At 40.8% G+C, this 22388-nt stretch overlaps 1 protein-coding gene across 2 annotated transcripts; it reads right to left on the minus strand.

The window, feature by feature from the left end:
- Positions 1-1738: 1738 nt before the first annotated feature.
- Positions 1739-9108, minus strand: PDCD2 (programmed cell death 2). 2 transcript variants are annotated; one of them, XM_002817610.6, is made up of 6 exons: positions 8698-9108; positions 7888-8130; positions 7445-7576; positions 4388-4491; positions 3228-3341; positions 1739-2094 (listed from the first exon to the last, which is right to left on the minus strand). In XM_002817610.6, exons 1-6 carry the CDS (start codon positions 8978-8980, stop codon positions 1936-1938), a joined length of 1035 nt encoding a protein of 344 aa, XP_002817656.3. In that variant the 5' UTR covers positions 8981-9108; the 3' UTR covers positions 1739-1935. The 2 variants fall into 2 exon arrangements, with proteins under 2 accessions (XP_002817656.3, XP_024104643.1); XM_024248875.3 differs by having other exon boundaries at positions 1739-3031; positions 8698-9101.
- Between the last annotated feature and the right edge of the window lie 13280 nt (positions 9109-22388).

The following is a 22388-nucleotide window of genomic DNA, read 5'->3' on the forward strand; positions in this document are numbered from 1 at the left end:
ATTTTAAATATAGTTGCTATTTTTTAACACAGATGCCAAGTCGGTGCTGTGAGATTTTCTTTCTGGTAATTTGGACCAGTTTGTCTCCCTCTTGATATATCCGTCCCAAATGGAAAGGCCCTGTAAACTGTTATGATCATCTCCAGAGGTTAACTGGAATATACACCAATGACAGCTTGCCTGGGTACACCAGAATACCTGCAAGAATGTCCACATCATCTGGTGATGTCCCCAAATAACAGTTTTTACCATAGAAAGATCGTAACATGTTTGCTTTAAAAGCCCTTAGCAGTCATAACGTACTTACAGATTCTGCCTATAGGGAATAATACATAATTTTAGATATGAAGGCCCCACTAGTCCAGGTTTCCTTACACCACTGTGCTTCCTACTAAGTGTTGCGACCAACTCTTGTCACTAGTTGATGACAACTTACTCCAGTAGCCACAGGCTGTGACACCATAGTTATAGGTGATTCTCATAGATTTAGCCATCCCAGGTTCGAAACTAGTATCCTCTAGCTCTTAAGTAGCTGATAACCTCCCCATGGGAGAAACTCCATACTGCAGTTTCCCATATGGTGCTATGTATAACTATCTTACACAATTAATACAAATTGCATATATATACTTATATAATACGGACTACTAGGACAGAACTTTTTAAATTACAAATAAAATAGCCAAGTAGACAATTACATTAGCAAGTGATGTTACCTATGAAAACGTGAGGATTTATGGTGGCAATGCATTTCAGTTAACAGGGATGTGTTAGGGGACAATGTGAGCCAATGTAGATTAAGGAAATAAGCCTGAGAAATTTATCAGAATTAGCCAGCAGTATTCAAGCACTGATCAACAGCAATGTGTCTTCAGGGCAGGCATCACTGGTGCTGAGAGAACTGGGAATTGTCAATTGTGAGCTGCTAGGGGACGGAAGAAACCTTAGTGTAGTCTTAGGAGCCACTTGCTTAAACAAATGTATCAGAAACATAATAGGCCAAGGGTCAGCCCTTTGAAAACTGACTTCAGGGCCTTCCTTTCCTCAGGCTGCTGCCTCCTAGGCCAGACCCTTATTTTGGCTTACATTCCATAACCCTTGTATATGCGACAGGGAACCTGTATACAATGCTGACATGGAAAGGGAATGGAAAGGGAAGACCATCGCCTTTTGCATTTCAGTGTCTCATCTGTAAGCAGGGCCACTGGCTGACAAAGATCAGTTCTGAAGGTAGAGCCTCTTTAAATTCCAGTTCTGTGATCACAAAGCCACTGTTGTTCCTGATCCTGCCAACTGTGATACTGCTGCTTCAGAATTACTGGGTTTCCTGTTCATCATACTCACCAACCTGAGGTTTGGTATTTTTGTAATATTCTGGGCTTCCAGTACATACTAGAGCCTGTGATAATCACCTAATGATCAGACAAGTTTGTTGGAGTTTTACCAAGTATTTTTGTGTTTTAAAAAACTTAGGGTGGGAAATGCTCTCAGAGTGAGATGGTTTGACTTCATTAGGCACATAACCCATTTTTATTATAAAAAGAAATGCACATATAAGTAAAAAGACCATTTTAGTTAGTCCCACCATTCGTTGGTAACCAGTGCACTAAGTGTACATCTTTGCAGATTTCTGTGCATACAAATATTTTTACAAGAATAGACTCATACCATGAATACCACCTATAATGGTATGTCTGTTGTCAATATAGGTGTTATAATTAAGACTGTAGCCTTCCACTGTGGATGTACCAAAATTTATTTAATTCCCTGTCACTGGACACTTTTGTTTCACTAATAAGTAGACACTGTGTAAGCAATTCATCAACATCTCTGCACCTCTATTTTTGGTATAAGTATTTCCTTAGGATAAAATCCCAGAAATGGAATTGCAAGGTATAAAAGATTATTAACATTTTTCAAGGCTTTAAGATGCCTTTACGGTGTATCTGTTACATCCTGCTTCCACACAAATTCTTCTGTATAGCCAGTACCCAACCTGCAGCTCTCAGCACAGGTGAAGACAGCCAGGATGCCCCAGTCAATGCTCTTGCCCAGTCTGTCAGCCTTCAGGTAGTTTAGGAGCTGAGGCATGACCTGAGAAGAGGGTGACACACAGTTAGAAAGCTGCTTCACAGCAGGGAGCACGAGACCTCAGCCAGGATGATTATAGGGATCTTGGTCTTTCAATCCTCATACTACAAAGCAGGATTATAGACATTATACAATTAACGTGTTTAACAATCTAAAACTTCCTTATGACTTCAAAGCCCCTCTCACCTTCTGTTTGGTCTTTTCCATTTGAGAAAGAAGTTCACAAGTGGCTGTTAATGAATTATTTTCATTACTAATATGTCACTCAAAAGGGCTGAGGCTTCTATTTGGGCAACTTTCACTTTGTATCATTGCAGATGTTGTTACTCTTGACTCAAGAAACAGTAATTACTAGTAATGAGTACAGAAAGGACATCTGTCAGTGTAGTTATAGAGACCAGAGAGGAATCTTAGAAGTAGTCTAACTGAAAGAGTGAATAGACAGAATAGCCACCCTGATATGGAATCACTTTATACAAATCCTGTCACCTCAGTTTGGACATTGAGAGCTTTGGCACTAAGAACCAAGCAGAGTTTTGTGTATGGTCCTCATAATTCCTTTTTTACCCAAAGAAACAAACCAGTATTAGCTATGACTTTGGTAAGGTTAGTGAATCCATAGCTCAAGAGCATTTCCACCCTACCCAAATGGATTTTGATGCTAACAAATCCTTTTGGGCAGGGGAGGACATTTATCTTTAATGCTTATATCCATTTGTTCTAACAAATCCACAAACCAAGATTAAACAGTAAAGACTCCTCTCATAAAGTATGGAGTCAAAGACTTTAATTAATGGAACAAGAAAGGAAGGTATAAATTATTTAAAATAACAAAAGTTAACAGAGGCACTAATAATAATGACATAACCACACTGGAGGTGGAGAGCAGTGTAGATATCCTCATCGTCACAGAAGTCAGTCAACAGACCGTGTCTGAAAACTAAGAAACAGAAAAAAGACAGTTCCTTCCAGGGAACTAGCCCCAAGGTGAGGCAGGAAACTGATGATTTTCATTATAGGGCACCCTTCCGTACTGCCATGTTGACCCATGTGCACAAATTACCTTGGTGAAGTTTTTAATGTTTAAAAACAATCATGGTGATTACACACCAAATGGTCCTTATTTAAGGTCATACCTGGAATTCCAATATTCTCTTGGCACCACAGGGGCAATCTGGAATATCCTTTTCTTGAGGAATATTTTCACCAGAAATCCAGATGGGGGCAATACCTCTGCCATATCTAAGAATCTAAAATCAATGAAGATCATGTTCAAATAATCAATACCTTACCTAAAAGTTTCCAATGGTAACATGCTATCTACTCCATGAACGTTCCTACTCTTGATGTAGCACTGACCCAAAAGGCATGTCACAGTTCCCCCATCAGACCTGGCTGTGCCAGGGTGCCATTCATGCCTTCTCAATCACCTCAAAGTGATTATTTCAGCTTATCTGACTCAGAGGGCATCAAAATCTATTTCCCAGATGACGCTTTTACTACCTAATGTCGGAATCTTAATCCTATGAATATATTGTGAAGGGACTAAGAATGAGCCTCTGCTGTGATTGCAGAATTCTGCCCAGAGTCTGTGCCTACCTTTAGAGTTAAAAAATTTTAGAAGGGACAAATACCAAGTGAAACATAGTGTTTTGAAAACTACTACAAACATAAGTAAATTTCACTGTAATAAGCTTCCTACAGCAACTGAGTGGTTTTCTGTATTTTGTCTAAAAGCATATGCATTGCTAAAAACTGCCTTAGTGTTTAAGACCTAGATGTATTCTTCCTATATACACCCCTGTGTATTTATTTGAACCAGTGACTGGCTTATGGGAATTTAGTTTTCTTTCGTGATTTACGTTTATGGTAGGGGAGGTTAAGGAGAAAATGTTAACATGTCACATTTTACAAACCAAAGTTACCTGTTGGAAATGGGCAAAAATAACCTTTTTTCTTTTTGTGGGGGGCAGCCAATGGTGCCTAAACCTCATGTACCTTAGGCAACATCTCATTCATCTCCCATCCCTGACGCTTGCTTTAGAAAATGAACCCTGTATGATAAACAGTATAATCTTTAGTCTTTTAGTAACTATTAAATGGATCAGCACTGCAAAACACCTTTCTACATGGCCCATCTGCGTGAGGAACTCCTCTAACAAGATAACAAAAGCCTGCTTTTATAGGCTCCTAAGGAATAGACTAATGTTACTATGAAGTTATTTCTTCTCACAGATGATACTCATAAAACATGGTCTGAAGAGAACACAATGAGGAGCTATGAGTTCCACTTTACCTGTTCTGGTTCAAGGGCTATCTGAGTTTTAAACTTCTGAAAAATTTTATCTTCCCTGGATTCATGTTTTGCCATGGAATCCAGTTCTTCCTCAAGTGCTTCACCTGAAAAATCAACGTTAACTATTATGAAAAACAGGAGTAATCCCCACAACTTGACAATTCACACATGGAGAAGGGGACCCACTTTTAATCAGATAGCTTTCCCTGTTTATTCACTCATTCAAATTGGACCATCTGAATTTCCAGGTACTCCATGCAACTCTATTATATGGACTTCCATTTAGTGCATTTCCTTAAAGCTTCAAAATAACAGAATGGTCAAGGGCTTAGGACTGCCCAGCACATCACAGAACACCCAACAAATGTGAGCCCTTCTTATCATTAGTATCCTCAGCTGGTAGGCTCACTCACTCAGTCATCAAGTGTTCATTTCTGGCCTGGAGCAGTGGCTCACGCCTGTAATCCCAGTACTTTGGGAGGCCGAGGCGGGCAGATCACCTGAGGTCAGGAGTTCAAGACCAGCCTGGCCAACATGGTGAAATCCCGTCTCTACTAAAAATATAAAAATTAGCCAGACGTGGTGGTAGTTGCCTGTAATCCCAGCTGCTCGGGAGGCTGAGGCAGGAGAGTCACTTGAACTCGGGAGGCAGAGGCTGCAGTGAACCGAGATGGTGCCATTGTACTCCAGCCTGGGCGACAGAGTGAGACTCTGTCTCAAAAAAAAAAAAATTTTCATTTCCTTCTCCATATTCCTTCCTGGGATTACAGCCACCCTAAGACACTGCTGTCCCCAACAGACCCGTGTCTCTAAGTATAACCATTAGTCTTTGTAATGTACATTAAAATAGAACGGATATACCTTGAGTCAGAGAAGCTAAAATAACTGCTTTGATGAAACTGGAAAGGCACTGATGGTGTTCACTTGCACCATCAGGTCTGATGGAGGAAGTGTAGGATGCCTTCAGATTGATGTTCCATCAAGTATACGTGGAAAGTTTCAGTATAACCGTTAGGACACTGTAAACGCTGTTCCCTCAGGCCCTAGTGCCTCCTGCCAAGTCTCAGGTAAGACACAGCTACCTCCAGGAAGCATTTTTCTTTTCAATTCTTTTATTTTAGAAAATTTTGAACATACACAAAAGTGGAAATACTATAACGAACCGCCACATATCATTAATCAGCTTCAACACTATCAAGTCCAGTGTTTCCTTTCTCTGCCACTTCCAACTCCATTACTCTGAAGTAAATTCCACACATATCACTTCATTCATAATTAAGTTATGTACCCCTAGAAGGCAAACTCTTTCCTTTTATTTACCAATTTGAAAATGAGTCTGTTCCCAAGTATCCTACAAAGATGATTACTGAGTTTTTTTAAAATATCATTTTGAACCCATTAAACATATCTGATGCAGTTAGTGTCCCTGTGGATGTTCAAACTGTCCATCTTTTGTAAGCAGGAGCCTTTTCATGTTGCTTGCGTTCTGACATGGCCCTAGTAATCCTTATCCTTAATCTTTGATACGACCATGTTCCCACATTATATGAACATTTCCTGACCTAGTTCTGGAATCAACCACCTCTCCAAAGAGCCTGGAGTTCCTTTTAGAGAGAAATGGTACGTAGACACAATCAACATTATCTTCCTCCTATGCCCAACATCTCAGTTCTCAGTAACACCAACATAATTACTCATTTCCTTTTCCCCCAGTACACACACCACCATCTCAAAATAAAAGCAACAGTCTAGTAATAACATGTTTATTCAAAATACTAACACTGTTACGTTCTTTTCATTCTCAGGGTATATTCCACTAGAGATGTACTGTCCTATGTTTTGAAGTCACCTAGAAGAGTTCTTAGTGTGGTTATATGGCTACATCGAGAGTTTTTTACTTTTGATGATTAGGGACTGCTTTTTAAAACTTACTTCACTCCATAATCTTAAAATACTCACACAGTTCCACAGTCACATTTACACTAACAAGGCACATTTGGAGTCCAGCTTTCATCCTTGATCCTCCTACTCTAGGCTCTCCTTTCTCCTAAAGGTAAAAGCACTTTCATTATCTATCATTTGTATCGTACAGGTATGAACACGTGTGGCCCCTTCCAGGAAGTCTTCAGTGATGTCACTTGTTCCCATGGCACCTGTATTGTACTCTTACTAGTCATTACATGGACTTTAACTTCCCCAAGTATTATCTGGGCTCCTCCATGAGACTATGAGCATCTGACCACTGGAGTATTGCTTCGCATTATATTCCTGTTATCAAGCACAAGGTCAGGCACAGAGTAAGACTCAAACATGTTTTGGAATGTATGACTAGTATGAACTACAAACCAGTAAGCTGATGTTTTCATTTTGAGTCTGTAAATCTAATTTTGTGGTGGTTTTGTGTATGGCTCAAGGCTCAAATTGTAAAATTTAATATTATGTGACCAAAGAAAGTTATGCCCAGAACCTCAATTTCCTCACCTTCAAAATGGGGCAGTTTCTGACTTACTGGTCTGCTGTCACGATTTTAATGAGCTCATGCACAAACAGCCCTTTATATAAGGTAAGTGCTGGATAAATGTTGGCTACTATAATAAAATAAGCCTCTGAGATACTTGGTCAGCACAAGTACTACCCAAGAGTATGCACTGTAAGTAAACTGACAAAATTGTGTACCTAAAACTGGCCAGATGAAAGAGAAACTTTTAAGGGGCCCTTCTGCATGCCCGACACTGTGCTAGGCACTCACACTATCCCGACCTAAGAAATAGATCTGCGACCCAGCGGAACTTACCAAGCCTCCAGCATCTTGTGCAGTCCTACTCATGGGACCATCTGGATACCTACCCTTGTCTTTACAGGGAGCAGAACACACCTCATATGTGTCAGAAAACAAAGTCCAGGAAGTATATTTTTACCTGAGGCAATATCTGAAAATTGTATGCTACAGCCTCCAAAGTGAGTGAGTCTTCCTCTCAGTACCTCTCTTCTAGGCACATTGAGCCCTTTCTTCCAAGCATATGTTTAACCACTTAATGAAGTCCTGAAACTGCTTACCCATGCTCTCTATAATCTCTGAGTAATCTTCCTTTTCCACAACCTCAGGCATAATCTCATCTTCTGTTTCTATTACAATTTCAAATTCTGGAAAAAGGAAGTTGTGGTCTGGAATTATATGGTCCAGATGATCTGAAACAAAAAGGACAGCACTATTAGTAATCATTTAGTTTTGAAGACAGTCTAATAATTTGCTGTCTCTAAAGTACTATATTCCCTATAGTTCTGGCATTTTAGATAAAGGGTCATAAATTAAATGCCTATATGGTGACATTATTCAGTGATTCAGACTTCACAGCCGCTTTTTTTACAAAGGTTTTCCAGGCATGAAAAATTTTGAAGTACTATACCTTTCCTAATTTTACCTTTAAAGTTATCCTGGAAATATCTGGGTTGACAAAGGCGATGAAACTGAACTGAGACTTAAAAAAAAGATTACCCACCTGGTTGTGCACAAGCCTGCTTATGTCCCAATCTCCAGTCTAGGGTCTGATGCTCCTTGCTGCAGTAATATGCTTTGTGGCATCTGGAGCACGTTTTGGGGCCTAAACAGCCACAAACCCTGCAGAGATGAGCACCAGACTTAAGCTGGAGACACACTGATTCTCCTGTTTCTGGGGGAGGATTCTCAGAAGGTGGCTCATATGAGTAAAAATCGTTTTTCCTGGGTAGTTGATTCCTAAAAACTAAAAAAGAATGCAGAGAAAAGTTTTAATCTTCAAACAAAACAGCAATTCACATATTTCATCGTCTACACGTAAAACTGAAAAGACTCAACAACAACAAAAAAAAGAAATGAACGTTTTTGCTTTCAGGAATAAGCTTTTAAAATCCAGAAACTAGATTTCGTCCGGTACACGCAACTGAGTTGCCTCCTGGAGGTGGTTTGAGTTAATCAAATTAATAAGACTGATCGTTAAGAACGACTGCCAAAAATACGAAAAAGCTACTGGGACCCATCTTTCCAAGACAATTTCTATTATCTGAATTAACACCATACCTGGTACCCACTGATTAAAAGCTGGGGGTTACCAATGCGCGTGGGCACAGTTAGAAGCTTATGTAGTAAAAATGAGGACATCCTGGAAGGGCTCGGGAGAAGGTGCTCCTGGGGCAGCGCGGAGGGAGCTCTGAGGATGGGGCGGCAGAGGGGCGGCAGCGGTGCTTTCCGCCGTCCCCCTCGTCGCTCCCAGGATTAACGCCGCACACGCGTAGGAGGCATGGCCCCGTCCCGACCCCGTCTGGCGGCTCACCTCGCAGGCCGGCACAGCACGGCTGCTCGCGGCAGCAGAAGAGGAAGATGCAGCGGTGGAAGGCGTCCGGGCGGCCGGGCAGCGGCGCGTACACCTGCAGCAGGAAGGAGAGCGGGCGGCCGCACAGCTCGCAGGCCAGGGCCCGGGGCCCCGGCAGCCCGGCCGCGCCCAGCCATGCTGGCCGCCCGCCTACCTTGCTGGGGAACTGCTCGCTGCGCAGTCGCCACGCCGGCGCCGACTCGGCGAAGCCCAGCTCCACAGGTCTGGCCCCCGCGGCAGCCATGCGGGGCGCGGGCTGGCGGGGGGCGCAGCCCACAGCTGGGTCGGAAGGCGGAAATCGGGCGCCGGGCAGGAAGGCAAGAGGCGGGCACCTTTCCGGAGGACAGGAGGCGGAAACGCGTCTGACGGCAGTGGCTGCAGGACCAATGCGAGGGAACGGGGCAGAGGAAACCTCTCGGCCTTAGCCCCGCCCCTGGCGCCTCTGTTTCCGAGCCGCTTTCCTGGTTCCTCCGTGTGCTCTGGGATGGTTCTGGCTTTGGGAGAGTCGCAGCTGGTGACGGCGCTCCGCTCACCTCTGCAAATGTCCTGCTATGGGCCTGCGGGTGGCCGTCAGGGAGGCAGAGCCCTCCCTCAAACCTTCCCTGCTGGTGTCCACCTCAGGATGTGGGAAACCTGTGCACTGGCCAAGTGCTAACCAAGAGTAGGCAGTGAAAGATAAATGAAGGTTGAACAGGTAAAGTGAGGACCCTACAGTGGAAACCAAGAATCCTGTGTGCCTGAGAGTAATGAAGAAGCCTCTGCACAAGAGTCTTTTCTATCAGTCTTAAGGTCTCTGTTTTAATGTTAGTGCTGGCTTGCTGTGCCTGAATTCCAAGGGAGGAGTGTATAATGAGGCATGGCCAACCCCCACTTCCCATCATTGCCTGAACTAGTTTTTCAGGTTAACTTCAGAATGCCCTTGGGCAAGCAGAGGGTCCATCAGTGGGTTGGAGGGTTTAGAATTTTACTGTTGGTTTGCAAAGGTCTGAAAGAAACATGTACCATCTGTTCTCTTTAAGGACTTCTACTTAGGAGGTTTCATTTACATAACAAGACCGTGGTTGTCAGCCTGGTCTCCACCCCCATAACCTGTCATGCCACAATCCAAACCCCCATTCTGTAACCTCAAGATGGTATATAAGTTTCTGAACCCCATGTGGGGTTTCAGCAAAATCACTCTGGTTCTCCCCCATGTGCATGTTAATAAATTTGTGTGCCCTTTCTCCAATTAATGTGCCTTTTGTCGGTTGACTTTTCAGTGAACCTTCAGAGGACAAAAAGGAAGCTTTCCCTTGGCTACTACAGTGGCTTTAATGGAAGTAAAGTCATCAACAACATTTATTTTTGACAAAATAACAGTTTAGTTGGCAGTATATTTGTTTTGTTTTTGTTTTATTTGCGATGGAGTTTCACTCTGTCGCCCAAGCTGGAGAGCAATGGCGCGATCTCAGCTCACTGCAACCTCCGCCTCCTGGGTTCAAGCATTCTCCTGCCTCAGCCTCCCGAGCAGCTGGGTAGCAGTATATTTGTAATGGTACATAAAATAATGTCTGTTTTTAAATAAACATTTACACTGTAAACCAAAAGTTAACGCTCCATCAATTTTTTTTTTGTTTTGAGATGGCATCTTGCTCTGTCACCCAGGCTGGAGGAGTGCAGTGGCATGATCTCGGCTCACTGCAACCTCCGCCTCCCGGGCAAGCGATCCTCTTGCCTCAGCCTCCTGAGCAGCTGGAATTATAGGTGTGTGCCAATACACCCAGCTAATTTTCGTATCTTTGGTAGAGACAGAGTTTCACCATGTTGGCCAGGCTTGTCTCGAATTCCTGACCTCAGTTGATCTGCCCGCCTCAGCTTCCCAAAGTGCTGGGATTACAGGCATGAGCCACCGCATCTGGCATCCATCAATTTAGAAAGTTTATTTCACCAAGGGTAAGGTTGCACCCATGACACAGCCTCAGAAGGCCCTGATGACCATGTGCCCTTGGTGGTCAGGGTACAGCTTGCTTTTATACATGTTAGGGAGACATGACACATCAGTCAGTATGTGTAAGATGTACTTTAGTCAGGTAAAGTGGGACTTGAAGCGAGGGCTTCCAGGTCATGAGTAGATAAGAGGCAAAAAATGGCATTCTTTTGAGTCCTTGATCAGCCTTCCACTGAATACACCATTTAGTCTGGCTCAGTGAATCATCATTTTTACCTAAACAATAGGGGAGGGAAAGCAATCAGATATGCATTTGTCGCAGGTGCGCCTTAAAGGGATAACTGAGTTCTGTCTGTCGTTTATCCACAAGGAATTTCCTAGTGGGCAAATTTTAAGGGAGGTATGTAGCCTCTTATCTTGGCAGCTATCTTATTTAGGAATAGAATGGGAGGCAGGTTTGCCTGACATAGTTCCCAGCTTGACTTTACCCTTTGGTTTAGTGATTTTGTGATCCTGAGTTTTATTTTCCTTTCACAGAAATTATACCATAAAAGCAATTGAAGAAAATAACTTCTTTCCCCTTCCCTCAACTAGGCCTTGACCGTTTTAAATAAAATCAGGATTTGTTGAAGGTCAGTTAAAACTTAACTGTGAATCTATCTGTATGTTCCTGGGGTCTTTTCCAGTGAGAGATCTCTAAGCATCATTCCAAGCTTTTCTATACTAACTGGCCTATTTGTATGTTTCTTATTTTAGGATTCCTTTTGTTCATGTGTATTTTTATTAGGCAATCACCCATTTCCTCTAGGTTTCCAGGTTAATAGATTTCTCTTATTGGAATTTTAATTTATCCTCTCTAGTTTTCTACATAATTTTTTTTTCTTTGAGATGAGGTCTCATATGTTGCCCAGGTTGGCCTCAAACTCCTGGGCTTAAGCAATCTTCCCACCTTGGCCTCCCAAGTGCTGGGATTATAGGTGTGAATTACTGTACCCAGCCCAGAATCCTTAGTCCTATATACTTCTGCTGTTTTTTTCATTGCCAACCTGAAATAATAAAAAGGGTCAGAATCCTATAAACCAAAAATAAAATAAGGCCCCCCAACCCTCTGAATGGACTTCCTCCTCTGACACAGATTTTTTACAATTTAACCTGTATGAACCCCAAAAATTGGAGACAGGTCTCAGTTAATTTAGAAAATTTATCTTGCCAAGGTTGAGGACGCACGACCGTGACAGCCTCAGGAGGTCCTGACAACATGTGCCTAAGGTAGTCAGAGCACAGGGTGGTTTTATACATTTTAGGGAGATATAAGACATCAATCAACATATGTAAAATGAATATTGGTCAGGAAAGGTGGGACAACTCAAAGTAAAAGTGGGACAACTCAAAGTGGGGAGGGGCTTCCAGGTCACAGGTAGGTGAGAGACAAATTGTTGCATTCTTTTGAGTTTCTGATTCACCTTTCTAAAAGAGGCAGTCAGACATGCATTTATCTCAGTGAGCAGAGGGATGACTGAATGGAACGGGAAGCAGGTTTGCCCTAAGCAGTTCCCAGCTTGACTTTTCCCATTAGCTTAGTGATTATGGGATTACAAGGTAATTTCGTTTCACATTTCCCCCCTTTTCTTTTTTAAAATATTTTGGAGAAAGCGTTTTTGAAGAAAATAAGTTTCTGTTCCCAGGTTTTATCTGCTCTCTCATGGCTAGGATGGTTTATTCCTAGGAGGGTAGGTCCTGAGTTATTAGGAAAGCTAATTTTTAGAAGGTTGTGAAGTCTAATGTCCTATGAAGAGAAAATTTGGAGAGGAAGGGAGAACAATAAGAACAATCTTGGAAAATTGATCTAGGCCACATTACTCTGAAGTCCATACATCAGTAAGCAGGTATGAAAGTGGCTTATGTATGTAGTAAATAGGTTCCCATTATTTTCTTCTGAAGTTTAAGTTGTCTACTTCAGTTCACAGGGCTTCACGAAAGTTAGTTTTAAGTGACTTAGTTTAGTGACAGCTTAGTTTTAAGTGACTTAGGTTAGTGACAGCTTAGTTTTAAGTGACTCCAAATTAGGAAAAAATGGGGGAAAAAAAGAAGGAAAAAAATTGAAAACATTATTTTGAAGACTTGTAGCCCACAAAAATTAGAATTTGGTCCAAACTGTAGAAAATGATAAAAATTGAAAAACATTAGGCAAGACTAGAATCTAACAACTGGTGGACTATAGTTTTTCTGTCTCTAGTTTCCCATTTATACTAAAGACAAATCATGATAGGTTTGCCTTATTATACTTGGCCTAATTATTTGTATACAGTGCAGCAAGAATCATTATTTTTTAACATTGGCTTTTAAATTGGCTTTGATGGAACTTTGTTCCATAGAGGGTATTTCAGATAAGACTTTTTAAAAGCTGAGCCCAGCCATGGATTTGTGCCCTCAAATACCTGTGAGTTGGGTAATCCTCTCCTCTTGAGGTTCCAAGATAAACTTGAGGCTCCTGGGCCTGTCAGAAAGTGACATTATTTACTTACCACAGGTCAATAACCCTGTACAGGAGCTGTGTAGACAAAGTTATGAGGGCAGTTTTCCAAGGGGGTTTAATTGGCTCCATAAGTCAAGTAAAAGCCTTGGTAAAACAACCAGTTTCCCCAATTGTGTCCTGTTACAAATGAAAACAGATTCTTAGTGCACTTCTGCAAATAACTGTATTGTCATAAGTTAAGAATACTTATAAATAGTTTCCAAATTCTGGAGAAATCAGGTAGAGAGAACCAAATGTGGTCCAAATTTTGTTCATAGGAGTATATGTTACTCAATTGTTAAAAGTTGTAGATAGCCTGATCAACATGGTGAAACCCTGTCTCTACTAAAAATACAAAAAATAGCCAGGCATGGTGGCGCGCACCTGTACTCCCAGCTACTTGGGAGGCTGAGGCAGGAGAATCGCTTGAACTTGGGAGGTGGAGGTTGCAGTGAGCCGAGATCGCACCACTGCACTCCAGCCTGGGCAACAGAGCAAGACTCCATCTCCAAAAAAAATTATCTTGTTTTTATCAATCTTTCTTAAATGTATAGCTCACATTTATTTCAATGTTTAAAATGATAAATATTTGGGGTCTTTATTTAGATGTTTGTTGATGTTTTTGTGACCAGAAATATGTTACAAGAACTTAACTCTTGTTTATATCAATCATCCCATGGCAAATTGGTTTTATTACCAGTAGTGTTGCTTAAAGTCACATAAAGATTCCAAGAATCTATCCATGATGAATGAGGACTTACTAGACTTAATAGTACTGAATTGTACACATAAAAATGGTTAAGATGATAAGTTTTATGTCATGTGTATTTTACCACAATTTTTAAAAATGAAAAAAAAATCCTGGGGAATGATATGTTCAAAGAAGGCTTTGAAAAGCTCTGATATATTCCAGAAATCTAGACAGCTACACAGGGGCAGGGCTTTGTGCATGGCCATGAAAGACCTGAGGCAGCTGTAATGTTTTACATCTGACTCTGGGGTTCTGTGCAATCAGAAAGTGAAGGCTAAAGCAGACTTGGACTGCCAGAGTGTTGAAGATGTGTCCCAACACATACAGAGCCACTCTAAAAAGGCTGGGAGACTTATAGGTTCAAGGCATTTAAGGAAATCTCTATCTAATCATTAGCTGACCACTCAGCACACTAAGCAAAGACTGAAAGACACACAACAAAGCATACAGACTTCATAGAATTAGTCAGGGAAAGTCACTAAAAAATTCAACAGCAACAACCACAAAACCCTTGGGGAAGGGTCTGGCTTACAGTTACCACATCCTATTCTTTAAAATGTTCATGTTTGAGCAAAAATATGAGATACACAAAGAAACAAAAGCCCGCGCAGAGGAAATTCCAAGACCAGCACGATCGGGGAGACCCTAACCCAGCGGCACTAGGGGATATTAAAGACACACACACACACAAATATAGAGGTGTGAAGTGGGAAATCAGGGGTCTCACAGCCTTCAGTGCTGAGAGCTCCAAACAGAGATTTACCCACATGTTTATTAACAGCAAGCCAGTCATTGGCATTGTTTCTATAGATATTAAATTAACTAAAAGTATCCCTTATGGGAAATGAAGGGATGGGCTGAATTAAAGGAATAGGTTGGGCTAGTTAAGTGCCGCAGGAGCATGTCCTTAAGGCACAGGTTGCTCATGCTATTGTTTGTGGCTTAAGAATGCCTTTAAGCGGTTTTCCGCCCTGGGCGGACCAGGTGTTCCTTGCCATCATTCTGGTAAACCCAGAACCTTCCAGCGTGGGTGTTATGGCCATCATGAACATGTCACAGTGCTGCAGAGATTTTGTTTATGGCCAGTTTTGGGCCAGTTTCTGGCCAGATTTTGGGGGGCTTGTTCCCAACAGGAAAATAAAGCAGTCAATGGAAATTGTCCATGAGGAGGCCCAGATGTTATCCTTCCTAGGCAAAAATTTTAAATTAGCTATTATAAATATGTTCAGAGAACTAAAGGAAACCATTTCTGAAGAACTAAAGGAATGTAGAAGAATATCTCACCAAATAGAGAATACCAATGAATAGATAACAATTAGAAGAACCAAGTAAGAAATGCTAGAGTTGAAAATTACAAAACTGAAATACAAAATTCGCTAGAGGCACTCAACAGCAGATTAGAGATTGCAAAAGAAAGAAACAGCAGACTTGATGATAGGTACATTGAGATTACCCAATTAGAGGAGCAGAAAGAAAAAAGAATAAAGAAAAATGAACAGAGCCTTTGAAATCTGTAGGATACCATCAAACAAATCTGGAAGTCCCAGAGGAGAGAATGAGGGGGAAAAAAGGCAGAAAGGCTATTTGGAGAAATAATAGCCAAAATTTTCCATTAAGCTTTTCATTTGATTAAAATTTATATATTTTAAAAAGTTAAGTGTATCCTACTCATACTTTTTAAAGAGGTCCATACCTAGACACATCATAGTCAAACTGCCAAAAAAGAGGGAGAGAATCGTGAAAGCACCAAGAGAAAAACAATTCATTTTGTATAAGAGATCATCAGTAAGATTAATAGCTGGCTTCTTGTAAAAAACTCACAGAGAACAAAATGCTGCAGAATGACATACTTGGGAAGGCAGTGGAGTGGAGAAGCATGCCAACTAAGAATTGTATATCCAGCTAAACTAGCCTTCAAAAACCAAAGAAGAAAAATAAAAAAAATGAGATATTCCCAAATTAATAATAAACAAATAACACTGAGATAATCTGTCATTCATAGATCTGCCTTATGAGAAATACTAAAGGGCATCCTCTTTCAGGCTGAAATAAAAGAACATTACACATAACTTGAATCTACAGAAGAAAAAAGAGCACTGTTAAAAGTAACTACATAGGTATATAAAAACGATAGTATAAATGTATTTTTGTTTGCTTGTAACTCATTCTCTCTGATTTAAAGGACAACTGCAGGAAACAATACCAATAAAAATGTTTTGACAATGTTATATGAAAATTTAATTTGCATGATGTTAATACCACAAATAAGACAGAGGGGAATAGAGCTATATTGGAGTAAAGTTTTTGTGTATGTTTGGAATTAAGTTGGTATTAATCTGAACTAGATTGTTTTAAATTAGGATGATAACTGAAATTAAATGTTAATTGAAAGGCAGTCACTAAGAAAATAGAGTAAAAGAAACAAAGAAATAAAATGGCACATAATAATATCTAACAGTAAAGAAAGCAATAATGGAGAGCAAAATGACTTGAAACATACAGAAAATAAAGAGCAAAATGACAGGCACAAATCCTACCATATCAGTAATTAAATGTAAATGAATTAAACATTCTAATAAAAAAGGCAGAGATTGGCAAAATGGATTAAAACACAAAACACAGACAGAAACAACAACCATTCTCCAATTATATGAGGAGACTTGCTTTACATTCAGGAAAACAAATAGGTTGAAAGAAAGGGGATGGAAATAAATATACTCTGCAAACAGTACCCAAAGACAGCTGAAGTGGCTATATAAACACCAGACAAAATATACTTTAATGCACGAATTATTAGAGACAAAGATATTTTATAATAAAATGGTCAATGTATCATGAAGACATAACAATTATAAACATATATACCTCTGACAATAGAGCTCCAAAATAAATGAAACAAAAACTAACTTAAAAAGAGAAATACACAGGTCAAGAATAAATGTTGGAGACTTTAATATCCCACTTTCAATAATGAACAGATCTAGGCAGAAGATCAACAAAAAATGGAATACTTAAACAACACTATGAACCAAATAGACCCAGCAAATATCTGTATAATACTGCATCCAACAACTGCACAATATATATTCTTCAAATACACGTGAAACATTCTCTAGGATAGACCATGTGTTAGGCCCTAAAACAAGTTTTAATGAGTTTAAAAGGACTGAAATCATACAAAGTATGTGTTCCAACCACAATAAAATGAAATTAGAAATCCATAAAAGAAGAAAATGTGAGAAATTCACAAATAAGTAGCAATTAAACAAAATAACCTATGGGATAAAAAGGAAATCACAGGGGAAATTATAAAACATGTAGAGATTAATGAAAATACACCATGTCAAAATTTATGGGACACAGGACAGTGTTGAAAAGGAAATTTACAGCTGTAAACACCTATATTTAAAAAGAAAGATTCCAGTTCAATAATCTAAACTTCTACCATTAGAAATGAAAAAGGAAATGCAAACAATCTAAATCAAGCAGAAAGTAGAAAATAACAGAGATTAGGGTGGAAATAAATGGAAGACCCAAAAAAACAGAGAAAGTAACAAAATCAAAAGTTGGTTATTGCTGAGACCAGCTTGGTTGGGGAGACCCTAACCCAGTGGCACTAGAGGAATTAAAGACACACACACAAAATTATAGAGGTGTGGAGTGGGAAATCAGGGGTCTCACAGCCTTCAGAGCTGAAAGCCTCAAAAAGATATACCCACATATTTATTGACAGCAAGCCAGTGATAAGCATTGTGTCTATAGATTATAGATTAACTAAAAGTATTCCTTATGGGAAACAAAGTGATGGGCCGAAATAAAGGGATGGGTCTGGCTAGTTATCTGCAGCAGGAGCATGTCCTTAAGGCACAGGTTGCTCAAGCTCATTTTTTGTGGTTTAAGAACACCTTTAAGTGGTTTTCCACCCTGGGTGGTCCAGGTGTTCCTTGCCCTCATTCTAGTAAACCCACAATCTTCCAGCGTGGGCATCATGGCCATCACAAACATGTCAGAGTGCTGCAGAGATTTTGTTTATGGTCAGTTTTGGGGCCAATTTATGGCCAGATTTTGGGGGCCTATTCCCAACATGTCCCCCTTATTTGATTTGCAAAGTGATAAAAGCAAAGGCAGCTTTGTTACAGTGGGCTACTTCTTGCAGGAGTCAGTATCCGCATCTGCAGACTATACAAAAACAACACAGATTAAAAGCACAATCATCATTGAAATCACAGAGCTTCCAAGTGTTTTTATCCATTTTAATGGGTTGCTAGCTGCTTATCTGTCTGCAGCTCCTTTAAGTACTCCATTTCCTGGCATTAAGGTCAGGTGTGCCTAGGATGCTTTATTTGTTCTTTTAATTTTGCAATATCCAAAGGCAAGTTTGTAGAGTGTCCTTCTAGATGCTTTTTAAATTCCTTCCTAAATTTTGATCTAATTAAGAGCTATTAATAATTTCCACAAATCTTTATTTAAGCTCCTAGAGTGGGCCATATCATTTGAGGTTGAGGTGCCACTATACTGCCATGGTTCCAGATGATAGGAACTCTTGCCATGTCTTATCATTTCTACCATCTGACCTTCTTATCATTTCTACCGTCTGACCATTTTGTTCAGACCAGCTGAACATAGTGTGGCCATGGCATGCAGACTGAGAGGTGCAATTCAAGCCAAACATCCCCTTAGGGGACCAATCAATAATGATTCCATAGGAAGCATTGTGCAGCACCTCTGCCTGTTCTGCAATTCATTCTTCCTAAACAAGTATGTTCATTTTTTCTAACTGGGTCCAATCCTGTTTACAAATAGGTTTTTGAGGGCAGTATGTCTTAATTATAGGAGCAGATTTATTATGGTAAATACTGAGATCAGAAAGCATGTGTAAGTGTGTCATAGAGTGATTACATCCAGGCATTATTGCCAGCCAAGATTGATAAATATACCCAATAAGTACATTTGTTCTCCGTGTCAGCCCTTGTTGAAGGAATACTCATGGCAATGGTGATCACTGCTGTCATAGCTACCATTAAATTAGTCACTGTGACTGGTTGTCCTGCTTTCCTCAGGGTTTCTTCTGCCATCTGTGACAGCTTTGCCTTGTTTATTTGTGCTTTCAAATCCTCCTGTTCATTTAATTTAACTTTTCCCTATTTCCACATATGGCACAATCAGGAGCTGTGCTATAAGCTCTCCTGGCTCTGCTTTCCAGGGAACAGAAGTGGATATAACAATTTGAATTTCCCCATTGTAATGTGAATCAATGACTCCTGTTTGTACTTGTATCCCTTTTAAATTTAAACTAGACCTTACTAGAAGTAATCCTATCTTCCCTGCTGGCAATGGTCCACAGACTCCTGTTGGGACCTTTTGTGGGGGTTCCCCAGGCAGAAGGCTCACAGCATTTGTGCAGCATAAATGTACTGCAGCACTACCAGCTGTGGCAGGGGACAGACGCTGTAAATCTCATGAAGTATATGGGATATTAGTGCATTCAATTAGAGCTGAGGGCTCTTAGGTGGAAGATGTTAATAAACTGTCCAGGTTCCATGGTTCAGCAGAGCATTTTCCATTGCTGGGGCCCTTAGGGATCTCCAGGATTTATCCCAGGGTGCCCATAATGGACAGTACAAAACTGGGAAGAGTTTCCACGAAAGCAAATAACCCATCATCCACCACAAAACACACTCTCAGCTTATTCATCAACGTGGCACTGGGGTCCTTAATGTGTGGCAAGCAGAGGTAACAACAGTGAGCAAATAGCCCAGGGACTACTTGAGCTAAAATCAATAAAGGAACCAAACACTTCGACTTTCTGACCTAACTCAGTTCCCAACTGAAGCTGGTCTCGTGCAAGTGTGCTGGCCTGAGTGATCTCACATCCTGTGAAGGCTCTGCCAAGGAGGGATGGTGGCTAGGGTCAGGCCTCGTTAAGAGGGGTCCTGGATCCCACCAGAGGCTAAGGTGGGAGGATCGCTTGAGCCCAGAAGTTTCAGACCAGCCTGTACAACATGGAGAGACCCTGTCTCTGCAGAAAAAAAATTAGCAGAGCATGGTGGCAGGAGCATTTAATCCCAGCTACTCAAGAAGCAGATGTGAGAGGATTGCCTGAGCACAAAAGTACCAACCTGCAGTGAGCTATGGTTGTACCATGATACTCCAGCCTGGGCAAGAGAGCGAGATCCTGTCTCTTGCCTCAAATAAAGACAGGAAGAAAGGAAGGAAGGAAAAGGAAAAGGAAAAGGAAAGGGAAGAAAAAGGAAGGGTAGCGAAGGGAGGAAGGAAGGAAGGAGAAAGAAAGAGAAACAGAGAAAAAGAAAAGAAGTATAGTTAATTTGCATTCTGCCTACAGATTCTATTCATTTTCAAAGTGACTGAGGTCAACACCATTTTCCCTACACCTTCAGCGACTTTTTCCCTGTATTTGGGTCTTAGCCCATTTTGTGCTTCTGTAACAGAAGACCTGAGGCTGGGTAATTTATAAGTAAAAAACGTTCACAATACTGGTGGTTGGAATGTCCGAGATTGGGCAGAGGCATCTGGTGGGGCCTCAGTCTTTTTCACCTCATGGTGGAAAGTGGAAGGGGAGCAAGGGAGTGCACCAGAGAACACATAGCAAGAGCAAAAGCAACAGGGAAGCTGAGGAAGTCAGACTCTTTTTAACTACCTACTCTTGCAGGAATTAATCCATTCCTGTGAGAGCAGAACTCAGTCACCCCTGTGGAGGACAATAATCTATTCATGAAGGATCCATCCCATGACCCAAACACCTTCCACTAGGCCCCACCTCCCCACACTGCCACATTGGGGGTCAAATTTCAACACGAGATTTTGCAGGGACAAACCACATCCAAACCATAGTAATTTGTAGCATAGTTAAATTCTTTTTCACATGATGTATTCTGTGCTGGGATACTCCACATCCTGAATATTTTAATTTAATTAGAATAGAGTTTGATTTACCCATTTTGCTGTAAAATTCTGTGTGTTTTAACAAATGCATAGTGGCAGGTATCCACTATTAAAGAATCATATGGAATGCTTCAAATCCCCACCCCATGCAGCCAATGGCTTTCCCATCTGTGCAGTTTGCCTTCTCCAGAATCTCATTAAATGAGGTCACACTGTGTGTATCCTCCTCAGACTGTCTTCTTCCACTTAGTAATGTGCATGCACGATTCACTCATGTCTTTGTGTGAGTTGATAGCTTGTTCCTTTCTATGGCTAAATAGTATTCCATTGCATGAATGTACCACAATTTGGTTATGCGTTTTAGGGAGCAAAACCTTCCTCTTCTAACTTTGTTCCAGGGTTGGAGACCTTCAAATTAACTGACAATAGATATATTAGTAGGAGAGACAATACTTGGCTTTTTATTCCACAAGTATCATTGTGGGACAAAATTCATCAGATGGCAGGATCTAGTTTACAAAGAGGTGAAAATAGCCCAAAACGAGAAACAAGACTAGAATCTGATAACCCACAAGGGCTATAGTTTTCCTTTTTAAAAACAATTTTTTGAGACGGGATCTGGCTCTGTCGCCCAGGCTGGAGTGCAAGGATGCAATCCCAGCTCACTGCAACTTCTACCTCCTGGATGCAAGTGAACCTCCCTCCTCAGCCTCCTGATTAGCTGGGACTACAGGCACATGCCATCATGCCCAGCTAATTTTTGCAGTTTTAGTAGAGGTGGGGTTTTGCCATGTGGCCCAGGCTGGTCTTGAACTCCTGGCCTCCAAAAGTGCTGGAATTATAGGCATGTGCCACCACGCGTGGCTTAGTTACAGTTTTCCACTGAAACATAAAATTTCTCTCTGTAGTAACCATCATTTTTGATCATAGATAATCGGTGTAAGATTATTCTTGTTTTAAAAATAAGTCTAGTTTTGTTAGATTTTGCCTGAGTATTTATGTAAGTGCAGCAAGAGCAAGAGCTGACCACATAGGTGCTTTCAAGCTTCTTCGCTGGAAGTTTTCATACAGAATCTCAGATTGGACTTTTAAAGGCCTTATTGAGGCTAAAAGCCAAGCCAAGAACATACTTTCAAATTTCAGCTGCAGTCATAGCTTTATGTGAATTCCTCTCTTCTTGACTCCCCCAAAATATCCCCAAATTCCTGGGCCTACCAGGAAATGACCTTCTTTACTAACCGGTAAGGCTGTGAACCCTGTAATGTAGGTACCAGGCTGGCTTTTGTCAAAGTGCTTTGTAAGCATTGGCTTCATAAAAGTCAGCCTTTGTTCCTTAAAATTGCTGGTCATAACTGATCTCAGGTACACTATTCCTAAATATGATATTCCAGTAAAAACCTTGATAATATAACCAAAGTTTCCAATTATGTCTTGCTATAAGGTGAACAGATTCTTATTGGATTTTTGCTAACAACTATATTGTCATGCAAATAAGAGTATTCAGTAAGATTTTCAAAATTTTGGAGAAATCAGTCAGGGAAAAAAGATTCATGCTT

This window comes from Pongo abelii, chromosome 5, assembly GCF_028885655.2.
Source record: "Pongo abelii isolate AG06213 chromosome 5, NHGRI_mPonAbe1-v2.0_pri, whole genome shotgun sequence".
In the NCBI taxonomy this organism is placed as follows: domain Eukaryota; kingdom Metazoa; phylum Chordata; class Mammalia; order Primates; family Hominidae; genus Pongo; species Pongo abelii.